Source organism: Cydia fagiglandana, chromosome 13, assembly GCF_963556715.1.
Source record: "Cydia fagiglandana chromosome 13, ilCydFagi1.1, whole genome shotgun sequence".
NCBI lineage: Eukaryota > Metazoa > Arthropoda > Insecta > Lepidoptera > Tortricidae > Cydia > Cydia fagiglandana.
In genome coordinates, this window is record NC_085944.1 from 12,815,912 (window position 1) to 12,833,496 (window position 17,585).

The following is a 17,585-nucleotide window of genomic DNA, read 5'->3' on the forward strand; positions in this document are numbered from 1 at the left end:
GGCCGATTTTTGAAATTCGATCGTTCGATTTCGTCACACGAAAATCGGTGGAAAACGGCGAAATGCTAAATTTTGAAATACGAGCGATCAAACTTTGGAATCTAGTGGTATTGACCACTCGATTTCAGTTCTATTAGTAGAATTTAAACGCCTAGTAGTGGAGATATCATTTAACGAAATACACGAAATCGAGTGGTCGAATTTCAAAAATCGGCCCCCAGTTACTAAATGTTCTAAAGCAGGCCACTGACGAGCCTTCCAAATGGATGCCGTTACAATGGATTCATCGAAATGGACGGCATCCTAATATTCAACATTGTACTTACGTTTTTGGCATTCACTCACGGTCCGATTTTGGATTGCAGCCACGCTATTCGGACTGTTAGAAGGCTCGTCAGTGGCCACCTTAAGTAATACGATATAACAATAAAGCAATAAAGATATTGAGTATTGAATAACGTGGCGTAGAATAATAGCACACTTCAGATAATTTAAGGTATCAATCCTGTTCAGTACCTAACGATGAAAGCGCTAAGCGCTAATGACCTCGCGGGCTGCGCACCGCCGATCGTAGATTATTACGCCGTGATTTCGAGGGGAGGGGGGGTTGAATAATGGCTTCAATACCTACATTCAGAGCCATCTAAATCTGCTGTTCAAATCGCTTAGCAAACCCGGGAGTGCCGATACATCAACCGAAACCAAATAAATGCGCTCTCTAATAATTCTAAGTTTTTACAGATATCAAGGTCAAATTACTATAGTTCTTCCCAAAACTCTATTTACTCGGACTCGTGTATCAAATGGGAGTGACTAGGTAATATCAGTGCGTGACGTGTTTACTTAACTCCGCAAAATGTTGCTGTGATATTACCCTAGTAGCAATAGCCATGAATTAGCTCATAGACATTGGGTGATAAATTTTGGGATAGTGTTTGAATTACGCGAGCACACTGTATTACTTTAGCTAAAATTATAATAACTTATATAAAATGACAAAGATTTTGCTAGCGATGAATGTTATACAATGAGAATAACTATAAATTTTAAATGTCAAAATCCTACGATCAAGTTATTTCTCACTAAAAGTTAAAAGTTTGCCAACACAACATGGAAAGATCTATCTTATCTGTGAAAAGGAAAGACAAAGTAAGACTGACAGATATTAGAAAGAAAACTAAAATTAAGGATATATCAGTGACTGTAAAAATGTTAAAATGGAAATGGGCTGGACATATGGCAAGAGAAGGTAAAAATAAGTGGGATAGAGGTAGCGGAATGGTATCCTAGAGATGGAAAGAGGAGAGAAGGGAGACCAATAATGAGGTGGTCGGATGACATAAAGAAGCATGCGGGGCCAAATTGGATAGGGACGGCAAGGGATAGAGAGCTGTGGAGAGAGCTGGGGGAGGCCTATATGCCAAGAAGGCAGACTGAAAGAATTATTAAAAAGCAATGACATTACAATTATTTATTAAAGTTAATAAGGAAAAAATATTGAAACTAATTGATATAAATGAAATGTGAATTTATATAAATGTAATATGTACTGAAATTAAATTTTTTGGTCAATAAAGTCTATTCTATTCTATTCTATCATGAGTAACTTTCGCGGTAACCGAAGACAATATTCTTCTTAACCACCTCAGTTAAACGATAAGCCTATCTACTGTCGTTCAAATTTTGATGACTATCTGCCCGCTCTAGGCCATTTGAGAAATTGTGATTCCCAGACGGATACACAGCTTGTATTAACTGCGATCCTTTATCTTATGTCGGTCACGTAATTCCGTTCTACGAAAATTCCCAGCCTTAACGAGCTTTCAAACTTGTGATAACATCGCTCAGTACTTTACAAGCCTGAGCAAACCATTAAATGAGTGATCTCCAATTCTGTACAGTCGATGTCAAAGATATGTTTACATTTTTCGCCTTATTACAAAGGAGTAAGGTGCAAAAGTGTAAACATATCTTTGACGACGACTGTACAATTTTTAGGGTTCCGTACCCAAAGGGTAAAACGGGACCCTATTATGGGACCTTATTATGTCACCAGGCTGTATCTCACGAACCGTGATAGCTAGACAGTTGAAATTTTCACAGATGATGTATTTCTGTTGCCGCTATAACAACAAATACTAAAAACAGAATAAAATAAAGATTTAAATCGGGCTCCCAATCTCCCATACAACAAACGTGATTTTTGACCAAAGTTAAGCAACGTCGGGAGTGGTCAGTACTTGGATGGGTGACCGTTTTTTTTTGCTTTTTTTTTGTTTTTTTTTGCATTATGGTACGGAACCCTTCGTGCGCGAGTCCGACTCGCACTTGCCCGGTTTTTTATGGGTATCTAGATTACCGTTATATTGGTTTCGTATGGCAGGTATGCTTAGGGAATAATAGGCAAGTCGTAAGAACCACGCTATCACAATAAAATGAAAGATAACCGCCGTTATGGCTCGTTATTAGACACGTAATTTGATAATGTCTTCCTGTCTTAAATCAAAATTGTATAAATTGAGTAAAGCTTTTTCTAATTACTATCGTTATAAACAGCATTTTTAAAGGCTTATGTTATTTTCTCATTAAAATAAATAGAAATAAACCAATGAGGATGAAGATCGATTGAATGAAACTATAATTTTTACTAAATCACTACTTACCTGGGGCTATACAACAAACGTGATTAGTTTGCCGTTTTTTGCGTAATGTCCGACTCGCACTTGGCTGGGTTTTACTCGGCATATAGCATTAATACATCATTAAAGACTCGTCAATGATCTATGCTAATCTATTACTTGACGTATTTCCAAAAACCTATATACATACATACATACATACATTTGTAAATTAGGAAACTATAGGTCTATACCAAAATTAATTTGTAGCTACTAGCTAAGTTGCTCATATGTTTATTGTAAGACTGTTTGTTTCTCAATAAAACAAAAAAAAAATTAGGTACGTACATTCAATAATATAACGACTTCTTGTGTTTACTTTAATTTGAGCATTTCCTTTTCTCCGCTATATCTACTCGTAATGTAAACGTTATCTCTATGTTTTATTGCGAAATCGTTAATAAATGTCTATTTATTTTCCAAAAACATTAATTTAAGTTCTAAAACTTCGCGTCACAAACAACATAAATTTAACTCGATTAAATTTAATGACACTGACAATAGGGTAAATTAGTAACTCAACTCTAATAATAACTGCCTTTGATCAAACTCCAAAGTTTCTTCGGAAGCATTATCGTCAGCCGGAAACATAATTTTCCCTGCAGATGACAGTAATACAAAGTTTTTCCATAATATGGCACAAATATATAACCGTCATCTGAGATCTACCTACATCTTCAGCTGTCAAACTGTTATAAATAGTATAACTAAATGTTTCAAAGTATCGTGTTTCTCGTTATTACATTTACCATATTCATTTTAATTACACACACGTTTTACAAATCTAATATATTTACGAGTATATCAATAGTAGGTGTATATATTATGTATATACAAATATACATACGCAAATATTGAATTTTCAAATATCCAACTCTGCGACTTTATGTCGTAATCTCAAAAAAATAAGGCTCAATTTCAAAAAGCAAATATCGGTGAAGCCCCAAAGGGTTTCGAGTAAATTCAGTTCAGTTGCCCGCAAATTAATCAGTTTAGCATTCTGCATTATGAAAATGAAATATTAGCTTATTGTTGAAACTCATGAAAATGGCCAGGATTAATTAAAATATAGGTGAACCAAAACTGTGAGGTTAACCAGCGTAAATGAACTTTTCTATAACAGATAGTTGTTACTATGAGGCCAATTCGAACGTACATATTGATAAAATATTATTATGTCATTTTGTCATGCAAGCAGTTTTGTTCGTAACTGTCTGTAGGAATGTACAAGGTGAAATTATTAAGACGAAACAGGAGCTGAGTTTTAAATATTTTAGGTAAATATACCCGTCTCGCTAACGGAAGCGGCTCCTAAAACTAGTGCGATAAGGACAAAGCAAAAAATCCTACGTAAAGATCTCAAAAATCGAGGTATCGTACTCGACTGTTTCCTCCTCCAAAACTTAACCAATCGTAACCAAATTTGGAAATCTAAATTATTATGAAATTATCTATGTCGGACCGTTTTACTTTTTTGGCTAATTCATATAAGTTTTGAATATTTGATTTGATTTTAAAAAAAATTTACGCGTCTCATTGTGGCATAGTCAATGACGCCATTTTGGCCATTTTTGAAGGGCTTTAGCGCCTTAAAAACAAAAATATCAAAAAAAAGCAAAACGGTCCGAGACAGATATTAACAATATTAATCTGTGTTTAAAAAAATCATTGCTCTAGCTTCAAAACCCGCGGAGGAAACAGTCGAGTACGTTTGTATGGAGAAATGACCACTCCTGTTGGCTCTTAACGTGCGCTGAGATTAGAATGATATTGGTATCATAATTATTATTTAGTTATCGTGCGTCTCGCCCGCGCCAATACATGTACGAACAAGTACGACCAAAGTGCACGTTATTTGAATGACATCACTCAGATGCCAGTGATATCAGTATAAATTCGAATTCACCTGTTTATTTTGATATCAAAATGTAAATTTGAATGAAATGAATAATGAAATTAATGAATCCATGGAGGATATGGCTCCGGTTGGCTTAAAATTAATACCGGTAAATACCGATGTAAGTACCTATATGCACTTTGATCTTATAATTGAACAACTCAATGGTAATAATATAGATACCTATTTTAATATAATATCATTATATATAATATGTATATACGTAGTGAGTTATAGACCTACCGCCAGTCTCATAATAAATCGCCTACTGAACGGACGTGTGACTTTCTCTTATGCACCCTGCACATATATCTCATTGGCGATCGACGATTAAACTAAAGGATTATAGATGCGTGCAAATATAATATAAACATTTTTTTTTGTTGCTGTGATAGTGTGGTGTAAAAATTAAATTGGCTTGAAAGCGGTTATTTTGTTGTGGTGCATTGTCGTGGTACAAAAATGTCGGTTGGGAAGATCAAGGCTTTCGAAGTAGCTTCTGGCAATTGGACTCAGTACATCGAGCGTTTGGAGATGTATTTTAAAGCAAACGACATTAAAGCTGAGGTGCAATTACCAACGTTAATAGCTGTCATGGGCGCGGACGCGTACGAGTTGTTGAGGAATTTAACTAGCCCTAAGAAGCCCGGGAACTTGAAATACGCAGATGTCGTTAAGATTATGCAAGATCATGTGGAACCCAAGCCTTCGTTTATGGCCGAGAGGTATCGTTTCCGGCTGCGGCGTCAGGGCGAGGAGGAATCCGTGGCACAATACCTCACGGAGCTCAAGAAACTGTCGAAACATTGTGACTTTGATACGTCATTAGAGGACAATCTCCGTGATCAGTTTACGTGTTGATTAAAAAACGATACTATCAAACAACGTCTTTTTGCCGAGAAGAGTTTAACCTATTCAAAAGCGGTAAGCCTTGCGCTATCGTTAGAAGCGGCGGAGAGGGACGCAGCGACTGTAGAACGCCCGGGTGCGAGCGAGAGCAACGTTGCCAGATCGGACATGGCGTCCGTAAATTCGATCACACCGGGACCACGTGGCGGAAATAAAGGCAATAATCCGAATAACCGACAGAATAACGGTGCCAGCATCAGCAACATGTCGAACAATGGCTCCAGATGTGCAGTTTGTGGACGGGAAGGCCACCGTGAAGCGGACTGCCGCTATAGAAATTTCACGTGCAGCAAGTGTGGGTGCGTGGGGCATCTAAGGCGGGTGTGCCCGTCTTCGGGCGCAGCTAGCGGCCAGGGCGCTGCCGGGGGGCGCAGCTCGGGCGCCGGCAGACGCGGCGCGGGCGCGGGTGGTCGCGGCTCGCGGCGCGCCTTTCATCACGTCCAGGCGGCACAATATGAGACTCCAGGGGCCGACGAGGGCAATTCGTCGGACACTGAATTTGAAGAAAATTTGCATCATCTCTGTTTGAGCGACTACAGCGCGGTAAGCATGTCTATGCACGTAGACAACATAATGTTAGACATGGAAATAGACACGGGCTTCCCAATATCCTGTATTAGTAAGGAAAATTATTATAAATATTTTAGGCATAGGCCGATTAGGCCATTCAATTTGTCATTTAAATTTATTGATGGGAGTAAATTTAAACCGTTAGGAGTTATAAGACCAGATGTTGTTTACGAAGGGAAATTAAAAACTTTAGAACTGTTTGTTGTAGAAGGGGCCACAACATCTTTGTTAGGCCGGCAATGGCTAAGGGAGCTAGGGATTCAGATCCCAGTATTTAACTGTCAAACTGTGAGTAATGATGAACTGTGTAAATTACTCGACAGGTATAAGGAGCTATTCAGCGGCGGGTTGGGGCGGTTTACGGGCGGCAAGGCGACTCTTCGCGTGAAGGAGGGCGCGGCACCGGTGTACTGTCGCGCGCGGCCGCTGCCGTACGCGCTGCGCGACCGGGTGGACCACGAGCTGGACGAGATGCTGCGCAGCGGAGTCATCGAGCCCGTCGACACTTCAGAGTGGCCACGCCCCTAGTGCCGGTACGTAAAGCTGATGGCGGATTAAGGATTTGTGCCGATTACAAAATAACCCTTAACCCGAATTTGCTGATCGACAGGTACCCGCTTCCAAAAATTGATGATTTATTAGTAAGGCTGAACGGGGCTCGCGTTTTCTCGAAAATTGATTTAACTCAAGCGTATAATCAGGTAGAACTAGACGATTCAAAGCAATATACGGTTATTAACACGCATAGGGGATTGTTTAAGTATAATAGGTTGGTCTACGGCCTATCTTCTAGTCCGGGTATTTTTCAGAGAATCATGGCTAGTTTACTAAAGGATATTCCACACGTAGAAGTATTTTTAGATGACATTTTAATTGGCACACCAGACGTGGCATCCCATTTAGTGACATTGGACAAAGTCTTACAGAAATTGCATAGTCATGGCATGAAACTAAAAAAAAGTAAATGTTTCTTTTTTACTGAAGAAGTGAAGTACTTAGGTTTTATTATTTCTAAAGACGGCATTAAAGCCGACCCGGCAAAAATTGAGGCTATTGTTAAAATTCCACGACCACAAAACATAACAGAGTTAAAATCATTTTTGGGCGTTGTCAATTTTTATGCTAGGTTCGTGGCAAACTTAAGCACCATATTGTCGCCTTTATATGACTTGCTTAGGAAGGGCGTAGCGTGGAAATGGGGTAAACAATGTGAAAAGGCATTTAAAACAATTAAGCAGGTATTAGTTAGCGCAGAAGTGTTGATGCATTACGATCAAAACAAACCCTTGATTCTTACGACAGATGCGAGTTCGCGCGGGATTTCTGGCGTGCTGACCCAACCCCGGCCGGGCGCGGCGGCAGAGCGGCCGGTCGCCTATGTCTCGCGCTCGCTTAACGACGCGGAGCGTAATTATTCGCAAATTGACAGGGAAGCTTTAGCGATTGTGTTTAGTTTTGAAAAGTTGCATCAATTTCTGTATGGTAGGCGTTTCGTGTTAAGGACTGATCATAAACCCCTTGTTAGTATATTCGGTCCAAAACAAGGGATCCCGGCGATGGTAGCGAGTAGATTGCAAAGGTGGGCGATCAAGCTGTCGGCATATACCTACGACATAGAATACGTGCGCACAGACGCGAATGGCGCCGATGGGTTATCGCGCTTGCCGGTGCCAGTTAAAAATGCGACGTCTATGGATGGCCCACCTCCAGAGCAAACTTATTTGCATTTTGTACAAAATGAAATGTTGTTAGACTATCACGAAATCAAAACGCAAACGCGACGAGATCCAATTTTAGGTCGGGTTTTAAGTTATTTACGATCAAGTTGGCCATCTGAGATAGAAATAGATAATTTACGCCCTTATCATAACAGGAAAGCCGAACTTTATGAGGAATTAGGATGTGTTATGTGGGGCCATCGCGTTGTGATACCACAGAGCTGTCAGAAAAAAGTGTTGGATCTATTACATGAAAGTCATATGGGGATTGTGAAAACTAAAGCATTCACAAGGAGTTACGTATGGTGGCCGGGCGTCGATGAGGCCGTGGAGGCCATGTGTCGCGCGTGCACGGTGTGCGCGGCCGAGGCCGACGCGCCACCCCGGCACGGGCCCGCCGCGTGGCCGTTCCCGGCGAGAGCGTGGTCCAGGGTGCACGCGGATTTTTTAGGCCCTATAGGTGGGGAAACTTATCTAATTTTGGTGGATGCACGATCGAAATGGTTGGAGGTCTTCCCACGATGTAGCACCTCCGCGGTTAATACAATTGAAAAACTCAGTGAAGCTTTCGCTCGTTGGGGTCTGCCCAGACAATTGGTATCCGATAATGGACCGCCTTTTACTAGTAGGGAATTCGCGGCATATTTGACTGCTAATGGTATAGAACATTTGTTTTCCGCCCCATATCACCCGGCATCGAACGGAGCAGCGGAAAATGCCGTGCGTACGATCAAAAAGGTTATTAAAAAAGCTGTTAGGCAAAAGCAAAATATAAATATTGCTATCAATACATTTTTATTACATTATCGTTGAGACACGTCGTCCACGGGTGAGAGCCCGGCGGCATTAATGTTAGGTAGGCAAATACGTACCAAATTGGACGCGATTAGACCGGATTGTGAGAAAAAGACGCGCGAGTCTCAAAAGAAACAGATGTCTAATACTGCAGGTATAAAACGTGTATTTCAGCCGGGTGAACTCGTTTGGGCACGGCAATACCAGGGCGACACCAAATGGACACCAGGGCAGATATTACGGAGAGAGGGAACAACCGACTATACAGTGATAGATAGCTTAGGCAGGGGGTCCCATAGGCACGTCGATCAGCTAAAGCGGCGTTCGGGTGTTTTAGTATGTCCACCAGATCCATCAGCTTTACTCTTACCACAGGGCAGACCACCGGAACAAGGAAGCACGGCTAGAGAGGCTGCACCCACTCCAGGTACACCGCCAGACACCCCGGCGCGCGAGGTCATTCCACCCGGAAGCGCGAGACACAGTACACCGCCATCACCTACCACTGGCCCTAGCAGTGACCTCCAAACGTCGCCCTTGCCGCCTCAGGAACCGCCTCAACAACCCCGCCATGTTAGGGAGTGCCGGATTTTAAATCCCCCAAAATACAAATTTTAGTTAAGTAATGTTAGTTTTTTTTTCTTTTATCGTAATCACTGTACCTTAAAAGATAATAAATTTAACTTAACTTACCATTGATATACCTTACCTCGTTGCAATAAGGTTCACAAAAGGTTAGTTAATTGTGTTGACAATAATAAACTTACCTGTCTAAATTATTGTAGTGAATAATTAGTTATTTATGTAGGTTAGCCTGCTGCTACGTTGTTGATTGCAGATCATAAAATAAAGGTTTCTTTGTTAAGACTGTTTCTTTTGTTACATGTGAGTAGACGAATACTGACCTATATTTAATTTGTTTTAGTTATAAGTACTACTGTTTAGAGTCACTACTAAACTTAAATATTAGTAAACATACCTTAATGTAAGTACATTACTACATCTATTTTTGATCTACAGGAAGGTCAGTAACCTTAACAATTTTAAATTACATGTTATACTTACCTATGTACGTTCCTATACCTACAGTTCATCAGCTGATCTGCGTTCCGATTTACGATGACCTTGTTTAGTTACCGGCATCATTAAGTAAGATAAGTAACTATTTACATTTTGCATTGCACTCCAGTTTAGCTTTGTGATGTGTAGGTATGTATATTTTTTTTTTATAAGTAGCATTAAGAAGAGAGTAAGAAATAGTTTATTGTTAAAATGTATATAACAGTGATAATGGCCGATATGTAACGATACGAGTTTTGTTAGCCGACTGAGATTTGAAGTTTTTGTTTTTTTTTATAGACTATTTATGTTTAGGTTTAAGAAGAGAGTAATGATATGTATATACGTAGTGAGTTATAGACCTACCGCCAGTCTCATAATAAATCGCCTACTGAACGGACGTGTGACTTTCTCTTATGCACCCTGCACATATATCACAGTTAACAAGACCGAAAAGGACAAAAATATTGCAGGTCTGCCGTCCTAGTCTAAAAGGCAGTTTTTCGACAAAAGCTAGTTTCGAGATAATCGCAAAAAACCAACCCAAACATCTTTCTTGAATTTCTACGAAACGGTAAAACTTTTTCCATTTTTTCTTTTTGTATGTGGTAGGTATATATATGTACTTATTTTAGGTATTTATAGTATGTTTCTAAACAGCTCAGTTTTTTTTTATTTTATAAAAAAACACTTTAAATTAGTATTAAGCTTAAAAATGAGTAGGTCGTACTAGTCAAGAAGGCGGTAAACATGCGTTATGCGGCGTTCTAACTTAGTTCCGAAGTAGAAACTAGGTAAAAACGCCGTATATGTCACATGCTGCCTTTTTGCTTAGTACCAATGAATAATTCGCACTTGAGATCCTAAGTTAAAAGACCCTATAGCAGCTATTCGGCCTTTTTGGTTAGTATACTAGGAAAAATTATGAATTTGACCAGATTTTCGACTAGCGTGCTAGTGTAAAAAAACGTATACCAACAAAAACACCGAATATACGGTTTTATAGATTAGTATTTATGGAAGAAATGGGAATAAAAAACAGTCACGTAGTTAAATGTTTATTTATATACGAACAAAAAACGCCATACTAGTAGGCTATTATTAAAAAAACGAGATCCAGCAATTACTTTTTGGATTATAATCTCAATTACCATACAAAATTAACATATAAATTGGGTTATTCCCACTAGTTACGATCAAGTTGTTACCAGTGGTAACTAATGGGAGTAGTTACCACTACAATCTTGTTAGGGTTCAATAAAGACTCTATATTTATAGTATTCTACTTATACTGTTTTTATTACTATTGAACTGTAACAAAATGTTGGTAGTAACTACTAGGAATAAAATCCAACCTTTTACCAGTGGTAACTACTGGGAAACAAATCTCATTAGTTACCACTGGTAACAACTTGATGGTAATTAGCTAATTAGTGGGAAAATCCCGATCTATGTGTTAATTTTGTATGGTAATTAAGATTATAACCCAAAAAGTAATCACTGGATTTTGTTTTTTTAATAATAGCCTGGTAGTATAGTGTTTTGTGTTCATATAATAAACAAACATTTAAACTGTACTGTAAAAAAATGTTGGTGGTAACTACTAGGAAAAAATCACACCTTTTACCAGTGGTAACTACTGGAAAAAGAAGTTCCCAGTAGTTACCACAAAACTGAGTTGGTGGTAGCTACTGGGAAGAAAAGTGGGATATAAATTCCCTGTAGTTACCACTGGTAATAACTTGGCGGTAGATACCTAACTAGTGGGAATAGCCCCATAATATGTAACAAATTTTTAGTGTACGGCCTTTCTGATTTTATTTGTATAATAGACTAGATTTACTCGACTCTACTAATGACATTACATATACTTCTAATGAGCATGAGCAACGAAACTTAACAGAGTCCGCAGTAAGCTCAGCCGAATTTTTACTTCCCGTAAAAACGGAGATTCGTACTCATTTTAAAACAACGTGTTGGATTGTACTAAATTGCACATACAATGACTTGAGGTATATCTATGCCAGTACCTAATTAGTTTATATTCCAGCAAAACTAATGAAATAGAGGAAAAATAAGTTTTGTATGAAAAACTTATTTTCGCTGTATTTTTTTCTATGGTATCTGAAGCTACACATTAATTACAGGCATAGATATACCTTATCCTTCACTGAGTACAAAGTTTTAGAGCAATCTAGCTAATCGTTTTAAAATGAGAGCGTAACTATAGTTGTATGGAGAACCCAGCTTGTTGCTGACTTAAATCTTAGCAAACATTTATCTTTGTAGGTGACCAGTTTTTGCATACACGTAACTCAAAAAATACATAATGTTTTACCGAATTCGTGGCATCTCTAATATTTATTTTAGTTTGTTATCAATAGGCATGGAATTTCATCGCACGGTAATACGTTAGCGAATTATGTAGTCTACATTAGCAATAAAATTAATACGAGTGTATTAATTCCTGCACATACTCTGTCATTTATTTAATTCTAAAACGCCTTTTAGCGGTTGTAATTAAAAATTAGATTCAAAATAAAATTATTTTTCTATTAGATTACAAACTCATAGCTTTGACTATTTTAACATACAACTATTATCTAATACACAAACATACCAACCTATTTTATGATACATATTGTTTTTTTATAAAACGTAATAGATATTACTGTAATATATAAATACTATGATAAATAAAACGTAATATAATTTGCAGTAATTAATTTACGATATTTCTTATCGAAATCTATTGGTGCGATATGAACTAGATAAAACCTACTTAAGTATTTCATTTAAGTAAAATATTAGTATATATATATATATATATATATATGTGTATATAATATTATCTTTAATTCTCAGTTGGTGTTCGGATGGACCCAGGTTCCATACAAAGATGCCGATGGTCCTTTGTCCTGGTTATCTAAATACTTAGGTGGAAAATGTTATACTGCCCGTAAGAATTCTCATTAAATTTCCTTTAAAACATTTTTCAATAAGATTTAAACTCTTCATAATGTCAAATACCTACTTGGCTTATAAGGAATTAAACCCGATAAAATTAGCTGTAATATCAATTTGATTTTATTTAAATAAAAGCAGTCAAACCGTCCAATGAATAAATAAAACTTAAACAACGTTTGCTGTAGAAAAGTACGTATGAACAATTTTACCATCACAAACTACGCTAGAAAGACGTATTTGCTGTCGAGTGGAAGTATTTGCGAGGCATTTTTAAAGTATATACCTTGATAAAAATGATAATACTCGAAGGTACTAATTGTAAACACTACATATTATTGATAGCATATGATGGTAATGCAATAATAAAGTATTTTTTTAACCTTGGCGTTCGGTCAATATTTCGCGCGCAAAAAGTCACCTCCGCTCTCATTCCGGCAGCCACAAGCCTGCGCTTGCGGCTGACGGCTCTTACTTAGCGTAAAGGTGTCTTTCGGCGCGCGGGGAGCATGACGAAGGTTGGAGCATATACTGCGTTATAGACTAGTTAGACGCACTTTCAACCATTTTAAAAGTTTGTTTGCGTTTAATACGACGTCCATACAAAATAAGAAGAACGTATAATAGTTATACGTTTCTAAAGACTATTATGGTGATGTAAAAAAGTTAAGTGATGCTAGGCTAAAATGGCGTATGAGACATTTAAACAAAAAAAAATATTATACGATTTTTTAGACTAGTATCAGATCTAAAATTTTGCTAAAGATCCTAATCTTAAAGTGCGTATAGCGTCTTTTACGTATTTTTAGCCTAGTTTTTGGCTTATACGTTATTTTAGGCTAGATATGGTGTATAAGATTTTACGCAAACCAGAGCGTAAAAAAACGTATAGCTGCATATACGTTGTTTTAGCCTGGCTTTGTCAAATAGTCGCTTTTTAGACTAGGAACGAACGAAAATTAGTGCAAATACGGTCTTTTTACGATATTTTTCTCGAAAACTAAGCCACTTATCGGAAAACGGGCCAAAGTGGTCGATACGTCTCAATCTCTACATTACGAATATCACAAAAAGTCCATTTTGGCAAAATGTCGAAAAACTGCCTTTTAGCTTAGGGCGGCAGAGGTACAGTCAAGTGTAAAAATATAGATGCGTATATCTTCTCAAAAATATGTCCCATAGTTCTTAATTCGCTGACATAAGAGCTATATTGGAAGATATTTTTGAGTATGATTTGTGCACCCATATTTATGCACATGACTGTACTTATTTTTTATGTATTTTGTTGTTAACGGACATCATCAACAATCAGAACCGCATTGCAAATTTGAATAGGATTCGACATTATGTTGATTAACAATGTTAATTAGAAGCTTTCCCAAACGTTACACCGCAAACGCATCACGAAATGCAATGTGTCATTAGTCCCAAATTGCAATACGTGGTCTGCATCCGAATGACCATTAACTGGTTTTTAGGGTTCCGTACCCAAAGGGTAAAACGGGACCCTATTACTAAGACTTCGCTGTCCGTCCGTCCGTCCGTCTGTCACCAGGCTGTATCTCACGAACCGTGATAGCTAGACAGTTGAAATTTTCACAGATGATGTATTTCTGTTGCCGCTATACAAAAACAGAATAAAATAAAGATTTAAATGGGGCTCCCATACAACAAACGTGATTTTTGACCAAAGTTAAGCAACGTCGGGAGTGGTCAGTACTTGGATGGGTGACCGTTTTTATTTTTGCTTTTTTTTTGTTTTTTTTTGCATTATGGTACGGAACCCTTCGTGCGCGAGTCCGACTCGCACTTGCCCGGTTTTATTATTTGTTGAACTAGATATTTTAAAGATAAAGATAAAAGATATTTATTCGGGACGTTCACAAAACATGTACAGACAACAACAACAAGGAAATAAGACATCAATAAGTGTGCATCACGAAATGGACCCAACACAGCATAATGCTAGCTTTATAGCCAGCTGGTTTTCGTAAAATTTTATTACTTTAGTTAGTTTTAGTTTTATATTCCTGTTCTTGTTTATATTGTTTAAATAAATAGAATCTACTATTTGCCGTTATTTTATATACTTGTAAGTAATTTGGAAACATTTAGCATATCTTTAGGATAATAGGACGAAATAAGATTCAAGTCTAAGATTTAGTCAAGTAGACAGAAGATGTGGGTTGACACAAAATCAATTTTAAACACAGCAGCATTATCTAAAGGTATCGCCAGGAGAGTTGAAAAAGTAATACTGAAAGCTACACTGATAAATCTGGCTTAATTTTCTTTCAATTCTTTCTAGCAGAGTCTTTCATAAAACTGGAAACCAAATTAAGAACCAACTTGTTTGAATAACTGACAACATTTATTGTTTTTTAAATGCTACTTTTTATTGTCTGGGCTAAAAAAACGAAGAAGAGATATTTAGATCGTAGAGTGGCTACTTAAAAAACACAAATTAAAATATATTTCATAAACTAATTTTGTTTGTTCCCTATAAGCACCACTTGCACCATTAAATTCCACTAACCCGGATTTAACCGGTTAACCCAGTGTCAAATTGTATTGGTATCCATTGGTCACTCCAGGTTTAACCGGTTAACCCCGGGTTAGTGAATGGTGCAAGTGGCCCTACGTTTTACGGCTCCTCTACACGATGGGCCAGCGCCGGCCACTCCAAGGGACGGATTTATGCGTTAGAGGGAGCAAGTGATATAGCTATCTCATTCTACCGCATGGCTGCGTTCCTTGGAGTGGCCGGCGCTGGCCCATCGTGTAGTGAAGCCATTAAATGTCAGATACTTACCAAAAGTTAATGCGTCTATATTGGCCACTCGATTCTTCTGGCGTGGCCAGCGTCGGACCACCATCCTCCATCGTGCCGTCACCTTCCCATCATTGCGAAGCGTCAGCCTCCGCGATCTCACTAAATCACAAATTTCAATAACGCTGATACAGATATATGCATAATTGATTTCTATCCTATTTTTTCGGAGACGTTCGTATTTATCATGCTACTTCACACAACCTCAGTACTTTTTGTACGGAGACTGACTGAAATAGGAAGACACGTTCGTACGTTCCCGGGTAATTACGATGGAAAATAACTATGCACTACATCTGTAAATATACATGACTTTCGGCCTAAAGATTCGAACTTTTAAGATGCTTCAAAAATTTACTAAAGGTACAATATTGATCGGATACCTACATTTCTTCACCAAAAAACGTCACTTTTGACACTGACAGATCATATCGGAAACAGACTGAATAACTAAAACCAGTGGGGGGACACTCCTTCTTTTGGACTTTCTCGGCTCCGTTCGGCTCAGCATTGCTCCGAGCAATTATTAGGGTTGACACAACTTGATATCCCTGGCGTGCACAACCACAGATAAGATAATTACATACTTGTATTTTGACAACCCTATAGAGCCGAAAGGGATAGTGCCATACAGCATAATTCGTCCCTGAATCGCTATCAAACTTCAGTTTTGTAGGAAGTGTATTTATTGTGTGCTAAAACTCGGAAGTGCCCTATCCTCTTAAAGCCAAAGGACCTACATCTTCAGTTCGATGAACTTTAAACCACAGTCAATTTGAACAGAGTTGCATTTCTTTTGTATCGTTAAATTTTCTAACAAATAAAAATCAACTCTATTCCCTGCACTATAGGTTCAAATTTCAGTGGCCGTAGGCTATTGGTACAATACCTGTTTTTATAGGAACGCTTCTGAACTGTAAGCAGCAGAGTTCTTCAAGATCAGGGACATTTGGTATTCTCTTGCCGAAGCACGGGCAAACTCTCGTCAACGGTGGAGGCTCAGTCACTGTTGTAATTGGTACGATTAATCAACGTTATCAAGGAATAAATATTTGACAACGATCATAATTACTTAATAATGTCATATTTTGAACACATAAAAAAAAGTCATGATTTAAAAAAAGTGTATTGCTAACTAATTTTTCCAAGAAGCGTACGCCGCGCACGCGTGATTCTTTGTTAAAAATTTGGAGTGCGAGCGAATGGTGCCGAATGAAAATATCCAACATTGAGGGATGGTTTCACTAAAGGAGCCTATTGATTACCAGTTCGCCGGACGATATCAGCTAAAGTTAAACGCAAAATTTGACAGCTCCGAATAACTGACAGGCTGATATCGTCCGGCAAACTGATAATCTGTGGGTCCCTTAATGAATTCATTCTGTATTAAACTTTCGTCAGACATAATATATTTTAAATTGTTTATACGACAACGGTTTCACTCACTTGAATTTTTAGTCGCTATTGGCGACATGTTTCGGGCCCGTCGGGGGTCCTTCCTCAGGCTAAAAGTAGCGACTAAAAATTCAAGTGAGTGAAACCGTTGTCGTATAAACAATTTGAATTCATTCTGTTTATGCGGGACCGCCTAATTGCGGCCGCATTTATGACAGCTGAAGCAGAGAGCCATGTCGGCATCATCAGGTGGATTGTGCCTCTTTGAAAACGCGCATGAACATTACCGACCCTTAAAAATCTGTATTCTCATCTTCTGTAGTCTCTGTAGTTTATTGGGAAAATTTTAGCAAACTTTGACATAATAAAGTACAATTTTTCACCCTGAGACAAAATAGTTATAGGTGATTTTTACATAGTTTCCTCTTTCATCCGTTAAATAGATACGTTCAATCTCTACAATGTGATAAACAAATATGTACATTTATGTACGTACGTGGAATAAAGTAACTAAGTGAGATTAGAATTCAATTATTCACCAGATTCATTCCTATTAATTATAATTTATAAATACAGTAAGATTTCTTACCTATTTCTGGACAACCCGGTTTGGGAAACTTCGGATGAATATGTCTTACCGGAGGGATATACTTCAACTCAAATTTACATTCGCATATCCTTTCTGCAACGAAAGAGTTATAGTTATATTAAAAAACCGGACAAGTGCGAGTCGGACTCGCGGACGAAGGGTTCTGTACCATAATGCAAAA

The 17,585-nt window shown here is 38.0% G+C and overlaps 1 protein-coding gene across 1 annotated transcript in view; it reads right to left on the reverse strand.

Moving 5' to 3' along the window:
- LOC134670329 (uncharacterized) overlaps positions 1-17,585 on the reverse strand; it is a 94,280-nt gene that overhangs the window by 36,542 nt on the left and 40,153 nt on the right. The window contains exons 9-11 of the mRNA XM_063528128.1: positions 17,405-17,497; positions 16,310-16,426; positions 15,403-15,522 (exon numbers count right to left, since the gene is read on the reverse strand). Of these exons, the coding sequence (XP_063384198.1) occupies positions 15,403-15,522; positions 16,310-16,426; positions 17,405-17,497 (330 nt within the window). The remainder of the gene's footprint in view (positions 1-15,402; positions 15,523-16,309; positions 16,427-17,404; positions 17,498-17,585) is intronic.